At 55.9% G+C, this 17911-nt stretch overlaps 1 protein-coding gene across 7 annotated transcripts in view; it reads left to right on the forward strand.

Annotated features, from left to right (window-relative positions):
- SNPH (syntaphilin) overlaps positions 1 to 17876 on the forward strand; it is a 41645-nt gene extending 23769 nt beyond the window's left edge. For 2 of the 7 annotated variants that reach the window (XM_060032837.1, XM_060032835.1), the window contains 4 exons: positions 5126 to 5222; positions 5810 to 6016; positions 10324 to 10473; positions 13579 to 17876. In XM_060032837.1, coding sequence (XP_059888820.1) covers positions 5173 to 5222; positions 5810 to 6016; positions 10324 to 10473; positions 13579 to 14767 — 1596 coding nt within the window. In that variant the 5' untranslated portion in view covers positions 5126 to 5172 and the 3' untranslated portion in view covers positions 14768 to 17876. Of the gene's footprint in view, positions 1 to 3722; positions 3753 to 4570; positions 4613 to 5125; positions 5223 to 5809; positions 6017 to 10323; positions 10474 to 13578 lie in introns of those variants that run through there. The other 5 variants (XM_060032841.1, XM_060032840.1, XM_060032838.1 and 2 more) reach the window with 4 other exon arrangements.
- Positions 17877 to 17911: the final 35 nt, after the last annotated feature.

Here is a 17911-nt window from a genome sequence, read left to right on the forward strand (position 1 = left end):
AAGCTGTGGGTCTGCCCTGCACTGTACTGGGCTTGCCACAGTGAGAAGGAGTCCAGTGGCCCCATCTATGGTTCCAGCTCTGAGGACAGCTTGTGTAGGAAACAGGAAGCAAACAGGAGAAATGCCACCACTGCCCCCCTTCCCAAGTCTAGGAAGAAAGGTCCTGGTTTTGCTGATAGTGCAGAGAAGCATAGTGGCTGATGAGGTCGTGAAGCCAATGGAAGGTTTACCAAACTCCTCAGCCATGAGTAGCCCTCATAGCACTAATCCTCTGAGGTCCAGAGAGGTCGGCTGGAACACTCCCAGGCCCATCTTCCATCTCCCGCTTCCCTCTGCATTAGCATTCTAGGAGCACCAGGCGTTCTGCTGTTTGAGGGTGGAATGTTCTGCATTCTAGCGTTGCCTTGGCAGAGACAAGATTCCTCCCAAGTTCTGTTCTATTGGTTGCATTGCTCTGCTTTCCACAATTGTGAGAGGCTTGAGTCATCAGACACAGATTGTTCTGTTCCTTTGGATTTTAGGATAGCTTTCTTCTCTTATTGATGGCTAATTCTTTGGGGAAAAAAAGATAATTTATAGTGCATACAGGGACTTTCACTTAGCTAGAATATTAGATTAACCTAGTGCCTGGTTTCTCCCCCACGACTTGCTGATTGAGCAAAATGCCATAGTGTCTCTTTGAAGAATGCAGCTTCCTAGTTTTACAGATGTAGAAACTGAAATCCAGGAGTCCTAGTAACTGAAAGGGAAGAAAGCATCAATTAGAACTCTATTTCATTTACAGCCCTAGAATCAGAGAATGGTGGATCCAGAGGTGTCTTTGAGACCATCTAATCCAACCCCTTGGTCTATCAAATGTGCCTGTTTAACTCATTGCGTTTCTAACGGTTGTGTGTTGATTGTGTTTATTTTTATGAAATTCCCCAGAGGGGGGTGTTCCCTGAGTTTCAACCTAAGGCATGACACGCTAAGTGGTCAAGAGAGTAAGTGACGGGTGAAGTCCCAAGAGGAAAGTCCTGTAGGGCAGAGCCTTACAGAAAGTGTGACGTGTGCATGAGGGCAGGGCAGGGCAGGGCAGGGCAGGTGCTGTTGGCTGGGCAAACAGCCTTTGCAAAGATGTGGGAGCAACGAGCAGGGCTTTCCTCTGGGGTCAGCAAGCAGCTGAGAGCAGGTTGGAAAGGGTATAGACAAGAGGGCCTTGAATGCCAGGATCAAGAGTTTTGCCCTAATTTTTACTTAATCGGGGGCCTCTGATGAATTTTGAGAAGGCTCCAGGCCCCTTTCTCCATTGCTCCTGCTGCCGCCCTGACCCAGGCCCTTCTAATTTCTTGATAACCTCCTAACTGGTCTCCCTGCCTCTATTCTTGTCCCTTTCCAGCTATAGTCCACAAAGGCCCCCTACGCAGGGGCTTTCTAAAACGCAAGTCTGATTGTGTCCGTCCCCTTTTTAAGGCCCTTCCATGGCTCCCTGTTGCTCACAGGACAAGATCCTGGCTTTTGTGGCTCGGTGTGGCCTGGCCCCACCTTCCTCTACAGCCTCAGGCCCACTGTGCCTCTGCCTCCACCAGGCCCCCTAGTTCCTGAGCAGCCATGCTATTGCATTACTCACGGCTTTTGCCCACGCTTCTCCATCCCTCCCGTTCACTTTCTCTGCCTGGTGACCTCTTATTCACCCTTTAAGACTTAGTGTAAATTTCCTTTTGGAGACGCTTTCCCTGACCCTCCTGAAGCCACTATTATGCCTTGAGTCTTTCTGTTTTGAAGCTCACATGGCATTGCAATTATCTAGTGCCAAAATCCTGGGAGTTCCCATTTTCGAGTGTTTATTGTGTGGTGGGCACTGGGCTAAGCCCTGTGCATGCATGATCCTGTGTTATTCTCACGGTAACCACATGAGGTGCATTCTGTTACAGCCCCACTTACAGATGAGGAAGCTAAGGCTCAGAGAAGTGGTGTGACTCGCCCACTGCCTGCAGCTGGAGGGTGACAGAGCTGGGATTTGAGCCCAGATATCTTTGACTATTTCTGACTCCTTCCATCTCCTGTTCCCTGGATCCTGCTATATCTCCTGAACCCCCACTGTTCGGTGTGTGAGGCACTAATCAAAGGGGTAGATGCGGCAGGGTTGCCATGGTGTGGGCAGGATGAGGAAATGGGGCTGGGCTTAACCTGGGGTGGAGGTGATAAGCAACTGTCAGCCCAGCTCCCCACGGCTAGGGGTTTCCTTTCCACCTTCCATTCCAAGCGGCGACCTGGGGACAGGCCTGCGGGACTCCAGGCCGAACAGGTGGCATGGAGACAAACGCCATGGCAATCTGCCTCCTCTCTGGGGCCCAGAGGGGCGGGAGGACCTGAGAGAGTCCAGGGTGCTCACTGACACTTCTGGGCTAGATCCTGGGGAGACAACTCCCTTTGGGCCTGGGTGTCTTCTGCCCTCCCAGAGGGACCCCAGCCTGCAAGGTCCCGTCCCAGCAGGGGAAATGCCACTTCCACCTCTGTCCCAGATGAATGGCTGGCTTTGGCCTCCCAGGAGACTGTCTGCTCCAACCAGGTACAAATGCCATCCCCTTCCCACCCCCACCCCCCTGGCCAGAGAGGAAGGAAGAGGGAGCGAGAGAGGAGGGAGGCGTGGGGTTGCCAAGCAAGGTAGGAGCAGGGACAGCAACAACAAAGTCCTCATTGTACCAAGGCCACACGCAGCTCCAAGGCAAAGCAGGCATCGTTCCCGCCTCCCAGGACCTGAGCCCAGAGCTCCACCCGGACTTTCTGAGCTCCTTAGCAATGCTCACCAGAGCTGGCTTGGAAGAGCAAGGCCCTGCCTCAGCTCTGAGTCCTGCCTCTGCTGAGAAGTCCTCCTGAAATCACAGCATCCTTCCAAAAGCCAGAAGTGGTGATGGGAGGATGGCCAGTGAAGCCAGCCTGGCTGGGGCTAGAAGCCAGGGCCTGTTGGACGTGCAGCTGTGTGACCTTGGACCCAAATGTGGTAAAAAATCCTGCCTTGAAGGATTTTTATTTGAAGTAATGGACCAAGGCACATAAAAGCACTCAGCACGGTCACCTGGCCGCAGAAGTGTTCAATCAGTGACAGATGATCCTTGACGCCCTCGTCCACCCACGAGCAAGGACTATCAGCCCCTCCCAAGCTGCTCCTAGTTGAGGCCCTCCTGTGCCCAGGAGGTGGTGAGCCATTGGTGGCCTTCCTGGCAAGTGTGGAGTAGCACTGTTGTCCCCTCAGCCCGTCTCACTGTTCCTCCTCCGGAAGCCGGCCCTGCAGTTCCAGGAGGCCCCGCCTGGGCAGTTGGGGCATGGTGGGTGGGATGCATCCCCAAGCTGGGGCGAGCAGCTCAGGTGACAGGTGGGGTGTCGGCGGCTCCTGTGCCTGGCACCTGACACCTCTAGGCAGACAATGCTGGCAATGTCCGAGCCCTCCAGGGAACACGCCACGTCTGTGTCACAGCCAGGAAACAGGCCACCTGAGTAGCGCCGTTGTCCACTCAGGACGCAGCCCCGCCGCTGGCCGGGATGACCGGGATCCCCAGAGGCCCTGACGTGGGAAGGGGTGGTGCCCTGGGCAGGGGCTCTGGGGTTTGAGACCCAGCCCCTCAGCATCTGGTGTTGGCCTGGTTCAGTGTTGGCCCTGCCACACTGGGGCTGGGACTTGGGCAGTCCGTTACCTCTCGGGTTCCTCATCTGTAAAGGGACTAATCACAGCACTTCCTCATAGGGTTGTTGGGAGGAGTCGATGGCATAATGTACGTAATGTGGTTGGCACGGGGTCTGGTGTGGAGCAGGGCTTGGTCACTGCTTCTCTCCCCGCATGGGGGAAGGTCCAGCACACTGTGTCCTTGGCTGAATCTCCTGTAACCCAGGCTACTGTCCTTAGTTCTTGCTCTGAGCGTGGAAGGAGGGGACTAGGGTCTCTGGAGCTGGCACAGCACTAGCACATTGGCTGCGAAGAGCCCAGGCCTCTCCACCTCGGACTCCAGGAGCTCTGGGCTAATGCCCTGTGCAGGCCTCCTTCCACAGCAGCCAACACCAGCCCAGGATGGGGCCTCTCCCCTCCTTAAACTTCTGTAGGGCTGGCTGCCCTTGGAGCCCAAACCTGTACCCAGGAAAGGGGCCTTGGGATTCCTGGGCAGGAGGCCAGGTCTGAGTCTCTCTACTGATTTGTCAAGAGGGCCAAGGATGGATCTCTGCAGGCATGGTCACTTCCTACTGGGTCCAGCCTACAGAGACACCCCCTGGGAGCAGGGAGGAGTCCTCATCTCCCATCTGTCTCCTTCCTCATTTGCGTTGAGCCTGTGCCCTGAGTTCCTGGTGCACCCCACAATGAGCATGAGCATTTGCACGGATGGGTGCGGGCATGCCTGTGTGCAGCATGTGGGCGGGGGGGGCGGGGCAGGCGAGGGCTGCATGTCCTGCGTTGTGGGCAGGCCCCCTGAGCATGTTCACTGAGCCACGTGTGGCATGCCTTGGAATGGAGGGGGCGTGGTACCTTTTCATATTCGCGTGTATCCATATGTCTTTCTACACGTGTGTGGTGTGTTGGTCTGTCTTGTCTCCCCTGTAGACGGGAAGCCCCGAGCCACGCACCAGCAGGCACTGTGAGAAGGTGACATCGAGACTAGCGCAGCCTAATCTGGGGTTCCTGGTCCTGCTCCAGGAGGCCTCCAGTCTGCAGCCCCCGCCGAGGGAGGATTGACCAGCGTGGGGGTGGGGGTCCGAGAGTCAGGGGTCTGGGGGCCTGGCTTGTAGCGTAGAGGACTCAGTGCTGGGCCGAGCCAATTAGGAGGCCCTGCCCCAGTGTCAGTGACCTTGGGCGAGGCCTTTGTTCTCTCTGGGGCACATTCACTCATGTGGAGGACACGGGGCTGGACTGATGATTTCTGCCCGCCCTGAGGCTCTGATGATCGTGATTCTAAGTTGGGTGGTGGGGTGAGAGCCTGCTAAATTTGTTGGTGGAGGCAGCTGTGGCCTGAGCCTGGCCTGCCAGCCCCCAGCTCGTCCTGGGTGTCCTGCTGAAGGGTGAGAGGAGAAGCCATGCCGGGCAGCGGCCCCAGCGAGAGGATGACGTGGCCGGGCCCGGCCACCCCCGCGGCCCCCCCAACCCACCCTCTCTCCTCAGCCCCGGGGACACCGCCCATCCCGCCCCTCACCCGGACCCACAGCCTCATGGCCATGTCCCTGCCAGGCAGTAGACGGGCCTCTGCTGGAACCCGCAGGTGAGTTTCCCCAATGCCCGGAGCCTTGGCCTCTGAAGGTGGGGGCAGGGAGGGTCTCTGTCTCCAGTCCAACACCGGCTTGTTTTTGAGCAAGTTGTTGCCCCAGTTTTCCCATCTTTAAAATGGGCTTGCTCACACTGGCCTCAGGAACTATTTATGGGCTCAAATGACACAGTGGGTATAAAAGTTCTCTGAAGACTTAAACCATTGGATCCCTGCCGTCACCAGTACTGTTGTTCGATCTTCACAGTTACTGCAGGGACGGCATGCAGCCTTCCACCCAGGCTCCCCTGGCCTCCCCGTGTGCCCCTCCTCCTGTCCCTCCTCCTGCCTGCCCCATTCCTCTCCACCTCTGTTTCAGTCCGTGCAGGGACCTTTCCCTCTGGGCTTGGGGGACCCTGGAAGTTGAGGACCCTTGGTAGGGGTAGCTGGGACCCCACCCTTGGCCCGCAGCCCTGCTCAGCCTTCTGGGGAGTCCCGAGGACCGGCCTCCTTCTGGTTTTCCACCTTGATTTGCACTGTCTGTTCTGTCACCCCTGTCTGTGCATCCCCCCGCCACGCTTCTCTCCCCGGCGGTGACCCTGAAGTGGGGGCCCTTTGGGCCGCAGCGGCCTGGCGGTGTTCGTCCAGTGTCCGCAGCTGCCCACCAGCCAGAACGAGCACCTGCCTCTTCTTCCTGCCTCCAGGCGCACCTCTCCCCCCGTGAGCGTGCGGGATGCCCACGGCACCTCTTCCCTCAGCAGCAGCAGTAACTCGGGCTCCTGCAAGGGAAGTGACAGCAGCCCCACGCCCAGGTAACCAGCCACTCCCTCGCACCCGGCCTGGCCAAGCTGGCTGGAACCCTGAGTGCCCTGGGGGTCGGGGGAGGTGGACGTTCTAACCATCCCCAACTCTAGCACACTTCCCCGCTGTGTGACCTTGAGCAGGTCACTTCTCTCTGAGCCTCAGTTCCCATCTGTAAGATGGGTATGATCATACCCAGCTACACGTAACCAAAGTCAGTAGCTGAGACAAACTGGGGGTGATGCTTTCAAAACAAGGGGCCAGAGGCGGGCAGCTCCCCGAAGTGTCAGGGACCCCATCTCCACCATCCTTGGTGTACAGCTGGCTCCTACACCTCCAGGCATCAGGGCAGCATCCAGGAAGGAAGAAGGTAGAAAGGCCAAAGCCCCTGAACCCCCAGAGACTCGTGTTTTTGAGACAGGACACATTGCCCAGGAAATTCTGTCTATACTGTGCTGGCTGGTGCCAGGTATGACTGGCTACAGGGAGAGTTAGTGGTTCCCAGTGTAGGGCCACCCAAGCAAACTGGGAGTTCTGTTGGAGAAAAGGCAAGAATGGATGTTGGGAGGCAGCTCATGGCGTCCGCCAGCCTGCTCTTCTGGGTGGTACACTGTGAGGGTGGCAGAGTGGAGTTGTTCTAGAAAGTGAAGTGTGTTACAAGTGCAGCGTGTGCTTTGGGCTCTCAGCAAAGAGGAAAGGCAGGATCGGGCTGGGGAGACGGGTAAGGAGAGCAGTGGGTCCTCAGAGACCAGGACGTGCAGGCTGTGATGGCGGCGCCCGTCCTGCTTCCCAGGAGCGTGATGGGGGAGCACGGGCTTAGGATGTGAATCGGTCTGAGTCTCCACTCCCTCATCTGTAAAGTGGAGCTTACGACCCGGAGGCTTCAGGGAGCTGATATCTGCACCCACCACACTCTGCTGCTGGCCCGTAACGCGTAACCGCTCTCATTAGGACTTTGGTTCAACTTGAGAATCGTAGGCAAGAGAAGGCCAGGAGACTCTGGCCTGCAGCTCCCATGGCCAGAGCTCCTCCTGGGAAGGCTTGTCTTGAGTGAGTGTCATTTGTGTGACCAGATCACACTGAGGCGGCAGTTCTGAGTTTTCCACCACGACACGCATGATGGGTGACACACATATGCTGAACCCATGCCCCAGCATCCTGTCTGTAGCTGCCCCCAGAACGGGGGTGGGGGGTGGTGGTAGTGTGTGAGTGAGATTGATGATGCATTAATTTACCTTTTGAAAAGTGTATAATTGGCAACTTTAATACTTTTTTATTGGTAGCAGATTTTTGCCACACATGTCATAACTGAAACCCATGGGGGCAGTCCCAGCCTTGAGGCTGAGAGCTGCTTCCATGCAAGGGTCTCCTTGCCACCACCAGAGTTGCTGGTGAGCAGTGCCTCGGCTCTAGCCTCACTATACGTAGCCAGGTGTTCCAAGGTGTGACTAGCTGAGGGACATGAATTGTAGTATACTTCTCTTCTCAGGTACGTATAGTATATATGTAAATATATACTATATTAAAAAATATTTTTTCCCACAAAGAGCTAGTGACTAAAAATATATCAGTGTTAAATGTTATATTGAGAAGGAAAACTAGTGAAAGCATATGGAAAAAAGTTAAAATAGTTACTTCCTTTATAATCCTCAGCTCTTACTAGTTTAAGTAATCCTGGTTCCTCTACCCCGGCACAGGGAAAAGGCCTCTTTTTCTCACCACAGCTCTGGGTCCCTCTCGCCATAGCCTTTGCAGGGCACCAGGATGTCTACTGGCCTAACACATGGGGCTCAGGGCCCCTGCTGGCTTCCTCTCTTTTGGAAGGAGATTTCTTAGAGCCCATCAGAGGGGACCCCAAGGTCCCACCCGACACCGCGCCTCTTCCCCTTGCCACACAGAAAACAAGCCAATGTGTGACCTGACTTGAGTTAAACTTAGAGGCCAGGAGCTGAGTGAGTAGAAGAGAATAGTTTCTCTTTCCCTCCACTTCTGTCCACACTTTCTCTTCAACAGTTTACAATTTACAAATACTTTTTCCTCGGTAAATGTTAGACAGCTTCCCCAAAACTTTTAAAACTGTCTCCAACTTGGCTCCTTCAGCAAATGGGCCCCACCAGGGCCTGTCTTTTCTACATCCATAAAATGTGATTGCCTCTTGCTAGACCTGGGACTCCCCGTCCCCTAAAGGAACAGAGCTGGATGGCGGCAAGGCCTTTGCCAAATTGTGTGAGAACACGCCCAGGTGTTTAAGCCAAAATCCAAGGAGGTTTCTTCCCAAACAGAACAGCCGACAGGAAGCTGTGAGTTGAGGTGGCCTGGCCGTGGTCTGCTGGTGGCATGGGGTGCTCCCCTTCCCTGGGTGAAAGCCTCGGCCCTCCCTCATCCACTGGGTGGTAATTCCTTCTCCTCGGCCCTGATGGGACCGGGGCGTGCTCACCACACACACACACACACACACACACATGCGCGCGTCTGCGCCACCCTGTGCTAGGGTGTTTGTGGCTGCAGGGTACAGCTGTGAACAGGGCAATGCCCAGAGACAGCCAGTGTTCCCGTGTGTGCTCACGTGTGCCCCCAGAGCGTGCACATGCAGATGGAAAGGGTCTGCCTGCGTTTGTGTGAATGTGTTCATGGGCTGGTGTCCTAGAGCAGTTGACCCTGGACCAACAAGGGGGTTGGGGTACTGATCCCTCGTGCAGTTGAAAATCCGCGTGTAACTTTTTACTCCCGCAAAACGTAACTGCTAATATCCTACTGTTGGCCAGAAGCCTTCCTGATTACGTAATGAGTTGATTGACATGTATTTGGTGTGTTATATGTATTATAAACTATACAGTAAGCCCCCTACATACAAACGAGTTCTGCTCCAAGAGCGCATTCATTAAGTCCAATTTGTTCATAAGTCCCACAAAATTAGCCTAGGTACCCAACTAACACAATTGGCTATATAGTACTGTACTGTAATAGGTTTATAACACTTTTCACACAAATAATACATGAAAAACAAACAAACACAAAAAATAAAGAAAACATTTTTAATCTTACAGTACAGTACCTGGAAAAGTACACCAGCCATGTGAACTAACTTATGTGATTGGACATGGGAACACACGTTCATCTTTGAAAGTTTGCAACTTGAAGGTTCATATATAGGGGACTTACTGTATTCTTACAATAAAGTAAACTAGAGAAAAGAAAACGTTAAGAAAATTATAAGGAAGAGAAAATACATTTACAGCAATATACTGTATTTATTGATACTGTAAGTTTACATTGTTTTTAAAATGAATCATCTGTCAGTACATCAATATTGTCTTACATGATACAAAACACTGTAGCTGTTACATGTATTACTAAGACTAGACATCAAAAATGAAAAGCTCATGTGAAAAAGAAATTCGTATTTATTTACAGGTATAGTGTGCATGCGTTGATAACAGAGAAGCTAGCAATGATTGCCTAGCTTATCTAATGAATGAATCATTATAAAGTTTTTACGGCATACAGTATTACAGTCATATTCAAAATATGGTGTTAGAAACATTGTTACATTTTTCTAAAAACCTCTTACCTGTGATGATAGGCTGATAGGCATTTTCTCCAATTGGGAGAGAAAGGCATACTGTAGGGTAATGTGATTCTTTGAAAGCAAAGTTGTAGAACACTAAGAAAACGAACGCATTATTAATATTATATCAACTATCACCCACCTTATGCCAGTGTAAGGACAGGCTGCCACCTTAGTACCAGTCTTGCACACAGTGTTCTACACGCTGGATGCTGAGGCGGTAGTGATGATGACAACACAGAGACGGCTCAAACGGTGGCTGCCATAGTTACTAGATTTTCACACGAAATCACTCATACACATACACAGCAGATAGATCCTGGCCCACCATGCAGGCCCCAGGATAATTACACGGAGGGGGAGACCTCTCCCACCCTCAGCCTTGGTCTCTGGGTTGGGAGAGTGGACACCTGAGCTCTGGGCTGCGGCGCCGGGACTGGGCTGGCGGAGGGGGCGCCACCCCGGGCGGCGCCAGGCTGGTGCACGCGCTCTGTGACGTGTCTCCCCAGCCCAAGCTAGAGGAGCCCTGAGCTCCCCACCCTGATGCTGTGCTCGAAAGAGCCTTAATGAAACCCACCTCCCAAAGGGGCTGCATGTTCTCGTGCCCACAGGGGCCCCGTGGGGGAGGCCTGGCCTGCAGCGCTTCAGTGGCCAGGGGACCAGAATGGGTAGGCGGGGCCCCTAGCTCCTGGAGGCACAGCGCCTCGCCAGGCCCCTTCCTCCCTCCCTGCTGACAAGCGTCCCCGGCAGGCGCGCCATGAAGTACACGCTGTGCAGTGACAACCATGGCATCAAGCCTCCCACCCCGGAGCAGTACCTGACCCCCCTGCAGCAGAAGGAGGTGTGCATCCGGCATCTGAAGGCCCGGCTGAAGGACACACAGGACCGGCTCCAGGACCGGTAAGCGGGTGGCCAGGGCCCTGCAGTATCTCTGGGAGGAAGGTGTGGCTGGGGGCTCCTCAGCTGCTCCTTGAAGCATCAGGTAGCTTCTTGGGGCCAGGCCTGGAGCAGTTTCCCCTGCGAGGGTCTATCGGGCCTCCCACCCACGGCAGTGCTCTCCCAGTTGTAGCCTGGCAGCCCCATTTGGCCACTTCTCGTGCCCTGGCTCCTTTCTACCTGGGGAGGAGTGGCACAGGGCACTCTTCCTGGCTGACCTGTCTCTGTGGGGGAGAAACAACCCCTTAGCCCTCCTTTGCTTCCTCCCAGGGGGTCACCAGGGGCTCGTGACCCACCAGTTCAGGCCCCAGAAGCCTTCCTCCTCATCCACGTGTAGATGATGTAAGATCGTGAGAAACCTTCCTCGGAGCTCCCACCCAGCCCAGGGGTCTCCCAGGAGCCCCCGTGGGCCCGTCTGAGCTCATTCTCCAGACCTGATCCTCCCGGCCTCCCCATTTCCAGGCTGGCGGCTTCATCTTTATAATCGAAGCTTCAGGGCTGCCCTCTGATCTCTTCATCACCTACCCGTCTTCTCCAGACTGTGTCAATTCGGATACGCAGCCGACCGTGAGCTGGACAGGGTGCCGTGCAGGGCGCTGGAGGGCAGGTGGGGAGGCCACCACTACCACGCCTTCCTTCATCTTTTCTTTCTTTCTTTCTTTGTAATATAACTGCTTTATTGAGATGTAATTCACATACCATCCAGTTCACCTATCTAAAATAAACAATTCAGTGATTTTCAGTATATTCACAGAACGGTGCAACCATCAACAGTATCTAATTCTAGAACAGTTCCATCACTCCAGAAAGAAACCCTGTTCCCAGTAACAATCACGCTCCATCTCTCCCCAGCCACGCCGTCCCTGGCAGCCACTAATCTTTCTGCCTCTGTGGATTTGTCTATTATATTCCATGTAAACTGGAGCACACAGTGAGCGTGACCGTGTCTCTCTTGACCAGAGCTCTGCCAGGTAGCTGATCCAGTTTGTATCTGTTGTGCTTTTGAACTTGGGGAGGGTAGAGGTGGCATTCTGTGGACCTCCTTGTCTGTAGAGCTAGGATTTCTATTTCTATTTCCCACTGTCTTCTCACTGATGCCCTGCGTCTGCTTGGCCATTTACACTGATGTCCTCGGGAAGCAGACAGCCCATCTCCCTGCTTCCTTTCCAGGGCTGCCCTGTGGCTCAGAGCAGACAGTCTGCCCTGTGTGGTTTGGGCAGGACGCCCTGTAGTGGACACGCCTGCACCTCAGCTCCCCGGCCTCTGCACCTGATACTCTTGTAGTACCTGTGGCCATTCTGTACTTGCTGTATCGTCAGCCTCCTCACAGGCTCTGAGCATTCAGTCTGATCCTCTCATTCCCGCTGTAGCCTACTTCCTCCTCAGAGAAGGAGCTCTGCTTCTACACGCTGTGCTTTCATATATTGTGTCCCCACTTCTAAGATACCCTTTCTCTCATCTTGCTCCCTTGGAAAACTCATCCTATAAGACCCAGTTCAAATGTAACATCCTGCAGCCCCCTGAGACCTAGACAGGGCTGGGAAGCCATAGCTCTGGGGTCCTGCTGGCTCCCAGGAGGAGTGGGGCCCAGCTGAGCTGAGCATGCCCAGTCCCTCCTTTCAAACTCACTCTTTCTGCCAGGGCTCACAGTCAGTGAGGAGGGTTATCCTAGAGTGAGCTCCCCACCCTGAGGCAGGAGGAATGAACGTTATCCCCACACCTGTGGGGATGTCTGTTATCGTAGCTCTTGAGCAGCTCCAGGTCCCTGCTGCCATCCCACGTCCATCGCCAAGCTGTATCCTGTTGGGCAGCCCTTCCCCTCCTTCCCCTTCCAGTTGATGCCATTGCTGACCTTGTGGCCGCTGCAGCCCCGCAGGCCCAGTCCCTTCAGTGTTTTGTGGAGTGAGATTCCTGGGCCCATTTCCTGAATTTCTAATTTGACTTTGAAAAGTGCATGGTGCTTGAGCTGGGTTGGTCACTCTGCTGGACTCATAAAATCCAAAGTGATGTCGTGCCTTTTGGATTTTATTTGTGTGAATGTAGGGTTTGGGCTGAGTGGCTGCGTGTGGGCCGGATCACTAAGACGTTTGCTGAAGGAGGAGCACCCAGGGTGGGAGTTCAGTCCCATGAAGGAGTCTCCTCCTTTCTCACTGCTTTTGGTCCATCCTGTTCAGTCTCACCCTGGCTTTACCTCTGGACTTGATGGCATCATTTTCTACTTCACCTCCTTCCCCTGCACCCCCTGGATTCATCTATGCCTCAGGGATTTTAAAAGCCTGCGAGTTTCTGGACAAGAGTCCTCTGACCGTCTCGTTTGCCTGCTCTTGCCTCTTCTTTCGGGAATAGCTCTGTGCCTTTTCCGGCAATCTTTTGGGTCTTCCCTCTCTAGAGTAGATACAGAGAGAAAACATCTAGCATGGATAAAAGACAGCCACTCTGTTCTCATCATTCTCCTCTGATTCAGCCACCACTTCTCATCCCTCCACTTGAGGGAAGATGTAAAATTATCAGCTACATTCAAGGCAGTAATTTCTCTCATAAAAACAAAGTGGATCATCACTCTCTCCCCGGGGTCTCTGGCCAAATCGCCTCCATTGAAAATTTCCACCACCGGCTTTTGTAGGAGGCCACATCCATTTCTGCAGAGTAGAGATTTTAGGTTTAGTTTTTGTTGTTTTATGTTAAGATTTTTAAATGGATGTATTAAGTTTTTATAGCGGTAGCTCTTTAAACTGAGAATCTTTATCGTCTACTGTCTTCTCTGGGTAGTGGATATAAATGTGGACAGTTGTCTGCATTTTGGCTCTAGGGGGTGGCAAGGAGATGGTGGCTCATTCTCGTCCCTGAAGAGGAGGTCTCTCGTGTCCTGAGCCCTGGCCCCTCTCCCGTCCCCACTGCTTCCCCGATGGAATAAAGAGGGTGAGGAAGGAACTCTGAGTCGTTCCTTTGTTTTCAGCTCTGAGGGGCAGCAGCACAGGCCCTGTGTCCTTGGGGACAGCCCCCTCCTTGTCTGTCCTTGGTGATGGTGACAGGCCAGGCGGTGAGCATGTGTGTCTCATCTGCTCACAGGGACACGGAGATCGATGACCTGAAGATGCAGCTGTCGCGCATGCAGGAGGACTGGATCGAGGAGGAGTGCCACCGCGTGGAGGCCCAGCTGGCCCTGAAGGAGGCCCGCAAGGAGATCAAGCAGCTCAAGCAGGTCATCGACACCGTCAAGAACAACCTGATTGACAAGGACAAGGGGCTGCAGAAGTACTTCGTGGACATCAACATCCAGAACAAGAAGCTGGAGACGCTGCTGCACAGCATGGAGGTGGCCCAGAACGGCTTCGCCAAGGAGGACGGCGCCGCCGAGTCGGCCGGCGGGTCCCCCGCCCGCTCCCTTACCCGTAGCTCCACCTACACAAAGCTGAGCGACCCCGCTGTCTGCGGCGACCGCCTGCCGGGTGACCACCCAGGCGCCTCTGTGGAGGACGGGGCTGACAGTGGCTTCGCGGCGACCGACGACACTCTGAGCCGGACGGATGCACTGGAGGCCAGCAGCCTGCTATCTTCGGGGGTGGACTGCGGCCCCGAGGAGGGCTCCTCGCTGCACGGCTCCTTCAGCCTGGGCCCCCGCTTCCCCGCCAGCAACACCTACGAGAAGCTGCTGTGCGGCACGGAGGCCGGCGTGCAGGCCAGCTGCATGCAGGAGCGCGCCATCCAGACGGACTTCGTGCAGTACCAGCCGGACCTGGACACCATCCTGGAGAAAGTGACCAAGGCCCAGGTCTCCGGGACAGTCCCCAAGTCAGGGGACAGGTGCCCGGAGTTGGATCCCCACCCCCTGGGGCCCAGAGACCCCAACTCTGCAGTGGTGGTGACGGTGGGTGACGAGCTCGAGGCCCCGGAGCCCATCACGCGGGGGCCCACCCCACACCACCCTGGTGCCAACCCCAACCCCAGCCCGTCGGTGGGCGTGGCGTGCCCCGTGGAAGAGGAGGAGGAGGCGGCCGCAGCCGAGAAGGAGCCCAGGAGCTACTGGAGCCGCCACTACATCGTGGATCTGCTGGCGGTGGTGGTGCCAGCCGTGCCCACGGTGGCCTGGCTCTGCCGCTCCCAGCGGCGCCAGGGCCAGCCCATTTACAACATCAGCTCCCTGCTGCGGGGCTGCTGCACCGTGGCCTTGCACTCCATCCGCAGGATCAGCTGTCGCTCGCTGAGCCAGCAGGGCCCAAGCGCCAGCACTGCTGCAGGCGGCAGCTCGCAGCTCTGAGGCCCCATCCCGGCCCGGGCTCCGGAGGCCTGACTACCGATTGTAGGGGTGCCGTCCTCCCTCTTGCACCTTCCCGTGGGGCATCATCTTATTTATTTAGTTTTGGGTTTGGAGGTGGTGTTTTCAGAATGGTAACAGTGTCAGGGGCTGGGAGCGGGGGGGTGGGGGAAGGTGTCCCAAAACTGCAACAGGAGAGAAGGGAAGAGAGACCAAGGGCAGGGAGGCACAGGGATGGGACACACTGCAGAGAAAGAAGGTGGTGAGGCCCCCAACCTGGCCCCCCGGCCCCCCTGGCCTCTCACACAGGGCAGCCCCTGCTCAGGAAGTCTCTGGTGTGCTGATCTGGGGAGGCCGGGCTTAACTTGTGTGCCAAGCCTCCCCGTCCCCCACCCCCATGTCCTGTCCAGTTCCCTGCCCACCCCAAGCCTTCTCTCCCAAGCCACCCCTTGCCCTCAGCCCAGGCTTCTGGGCCGGTATTACCTCCTCAGACGGAGGCAGCTGCGACCCAAAGTACAGGCAACTGGCCGGGACTCCGAGCGGGTCTGGAACCACTTGGCCTGGGCTGAGCTCCATCCCCTTCCGGCTGCTCCCCGCTTTGGGAGCATGGTCAAGGCCAAGGGCTGGAGGAAAGATGGTGATGGGCAGAGGGCGGTGTGGGTTCTGTGTCTGTCTGTTCGTCCCAGAGCTTCCCCACATCTGTTTTCCTCCTGGCGCTTCTGAGTGTGTCAGATAATTTTGTGAGAGCCAGACAGGCGAGTGCCGGGGTGTGAACGCTAGCCTGAGCCCAGCTCCTGTCTGGAGACGCTGCCAGCAGGAAAGGAGGAGGCGGGGGCTGGCAGCTTAAGGGGGCACCTCCAGCCTTCTGAGACAGGGCCCTGCAGCCTGGGAGGCAGGGCTGGACTCGGCAACCGCCAGCTGACTGCTCCAGGTCTGACTGCCCTGGAGCGCGCCCTAGTTTATCCGGGGACCTTGGGACCAACTTCTGCTTTGCACTGTGTTCACTTTGGGGCTTGCTTCTCACGCATCCCAGGGTCTCCTGTGAGGTGGCTGCTTGCTTTCTAGGATGAGGATTCCTAAATCTTACACCTTTCTGCCTCTGAGGGGAATTCCAGCGGGATGAATGGCAAGATGAGGTTTTGAAGCCATGATGTCCGTCCAGGCCTAAGCAGGGTGTCCTGGGATGTTTCCCAGGTAGGGGGTGGAGTGGGGCTCCCAGCCCAAGCCCAGTCAGCCTGGGAAGGCCCCCCTCCTTCCCCGGGACCACATCTAGGTCCCTCTGCAAAGCTGCTGACATGTTATTTGCATTATTATTTTACAGAGTAAACCCATTCCTCTTCCTCTGCAGGGCTTATACCTATCTCGTCATCTCACCCACTCTTCAGAGTTAGGCCCTACATTGCGGCGGGGGGAGGGTGTTGGTGGGACCCTGTATCTCACTCACCCCTCCGGCCTAGGGGCCACTCTGGTTCTGCCAAGGTTGCTTGCCCACCCCCGCTGCTCCGACAGCTGTTGCCTGACGCATGGGCTCTGCCCTTCCTCTCTGTGCCGCCTACTTGAGGGGGGATGCCTGCATGCACTGGGGGTGGGCAGCCGGCCCAGCCATCGTGGGGAGAGCCCCTCTGCCACGCGCTTTGTGCCTCCAAAGCTCCCCTTCCTCGCTCTGGGCCTCAGACCTGCCATCCTTTGTGGAGCACCCCTCCACCCCAGTCGAACCAAACCCAAACTCTGGGGGCCGGGCTGGGCTGCCCCACGGGACCTGGGGGTCGTGACGTGGAGCGGCAGTGGACAAACCCAAAGCCAAGCCAGGACTGGCTGCGGACCCCACCTCCCGTGCCACGTCCTCACGGAGCTGCGTGGTGTCTCCTTAGAAATAGTGAACAGCTTTGCCGAGAAAATAAATGTATGACTATTATATTTGACAACATAAAATCTATATATTTTTCACCACTGGAATCTAGTCGAGCTGTGTAGCCGCTCTGCTCCGGCCTGCGTCTTGCTGTCTGTGGCCTTCCTACTGTGTCTTGTGTTTTGATGGACGTGGTCAGGGCCGGGGCTGTGGTCCGCTCTGTCCCTGATGCTGGAGGAGCCGCTCGTGAAGAGCGTGGACCGAGGACTGTGGACAAGGTGAGCGGAGCTGGCACCGCCCTCTGCTCCTCCTGTGGCTCAAGACCTGCCTGTCTGGTCAGAGGGCCTCCAGCCCACAGTGTTGGGGGTGCCTCTCTTTTGGGGGGTCTGGTGGGACCTTGACGGGCTTTGCCTCTTGTCGGTGGAGGAGGCAGCTCTCTGGCCCAGGCCTGGGACAGACGCTGGGACCGTGTCGGCCAGGCCCCGGCTTGTGCGTGTGTGCGTGTGTGTGCTCGGTATCCTGCATCTATGCAAAAGGGGCAGCGCTGCCTGGGCAGCTCCCAGGGGCGGAGGCAGAGGCGCAGCGGCCCACGGGCTCAGGCTCCAAGCCCTGACTGCAGGACACAGGATGTGGGACCAGGAAGCGAGGCCAGGGCCCGGGGGCCTCCCGCTAAGTGCTCATCCTCCAAGGCTCCCCTTTTCCTTCCTGCTTAATACCACCTCCTGCTGGGCTGTGACCTTTCCCTCCCGCCCTCCGCTTCTGCAGCAGAGATCTTTGGGGTCTCCCCTGTCCCCAGCCTCTGGCCAGAGCTGATTAGATCCTAAGGGACCATGTTCTCAGGAACCACCTTCTGGAACTGCTGGTCCCTTGGGGTCCCACCTCCAGAAGGGGCTTCTCCTAAGCTATAGGGTCCAGGCCAGAGCTGCTTTGCTGCTCCTCTCGTCCAGGCTCAAAGCAGGAATCAGTCTGGGGCCGGGACTCTGCTCAGAGAGCTGGCCTCAAATGGAGTTTATCCCAAATATCTCCCAAGGGGATAACTTAGCTTTTCACTGAACACCCTTCCCAGTCGCCACTAGCACAGGGGTATCTGGCAGCACCTTGGGGGGTGGGGTGGGGGCAGATGACAAGGTTCTGGGGTAAAGGCCTACAGAGGGGCCTCTGCCCAGGGAAATCATTACCCCCCTGACCTAGGAATCAGTGCACACAAGTCACAGTGCACTGCTGCATTCAGCCATGCCCTTGACAGAGAGTTCAGGGGATACAGGAGGGGGAGGTGGGGAGGGGGCTTCACTTTTGTC

This window comes from Delphinus delphis, chromosome 15, assembly GCF_949987515.2.
Source record: "Delphinus delphis chromosome 15, mDelDel1.2, whole genome shotgun sequence".
In the NCBI taxonomy this organism is placed as follows: domain Eukaryota; kingdom Metazoa; phylum Chordata; class Mammalia; order Artiodactyla; family Delphinidae; genus Delphinus; species Delphinus delphis.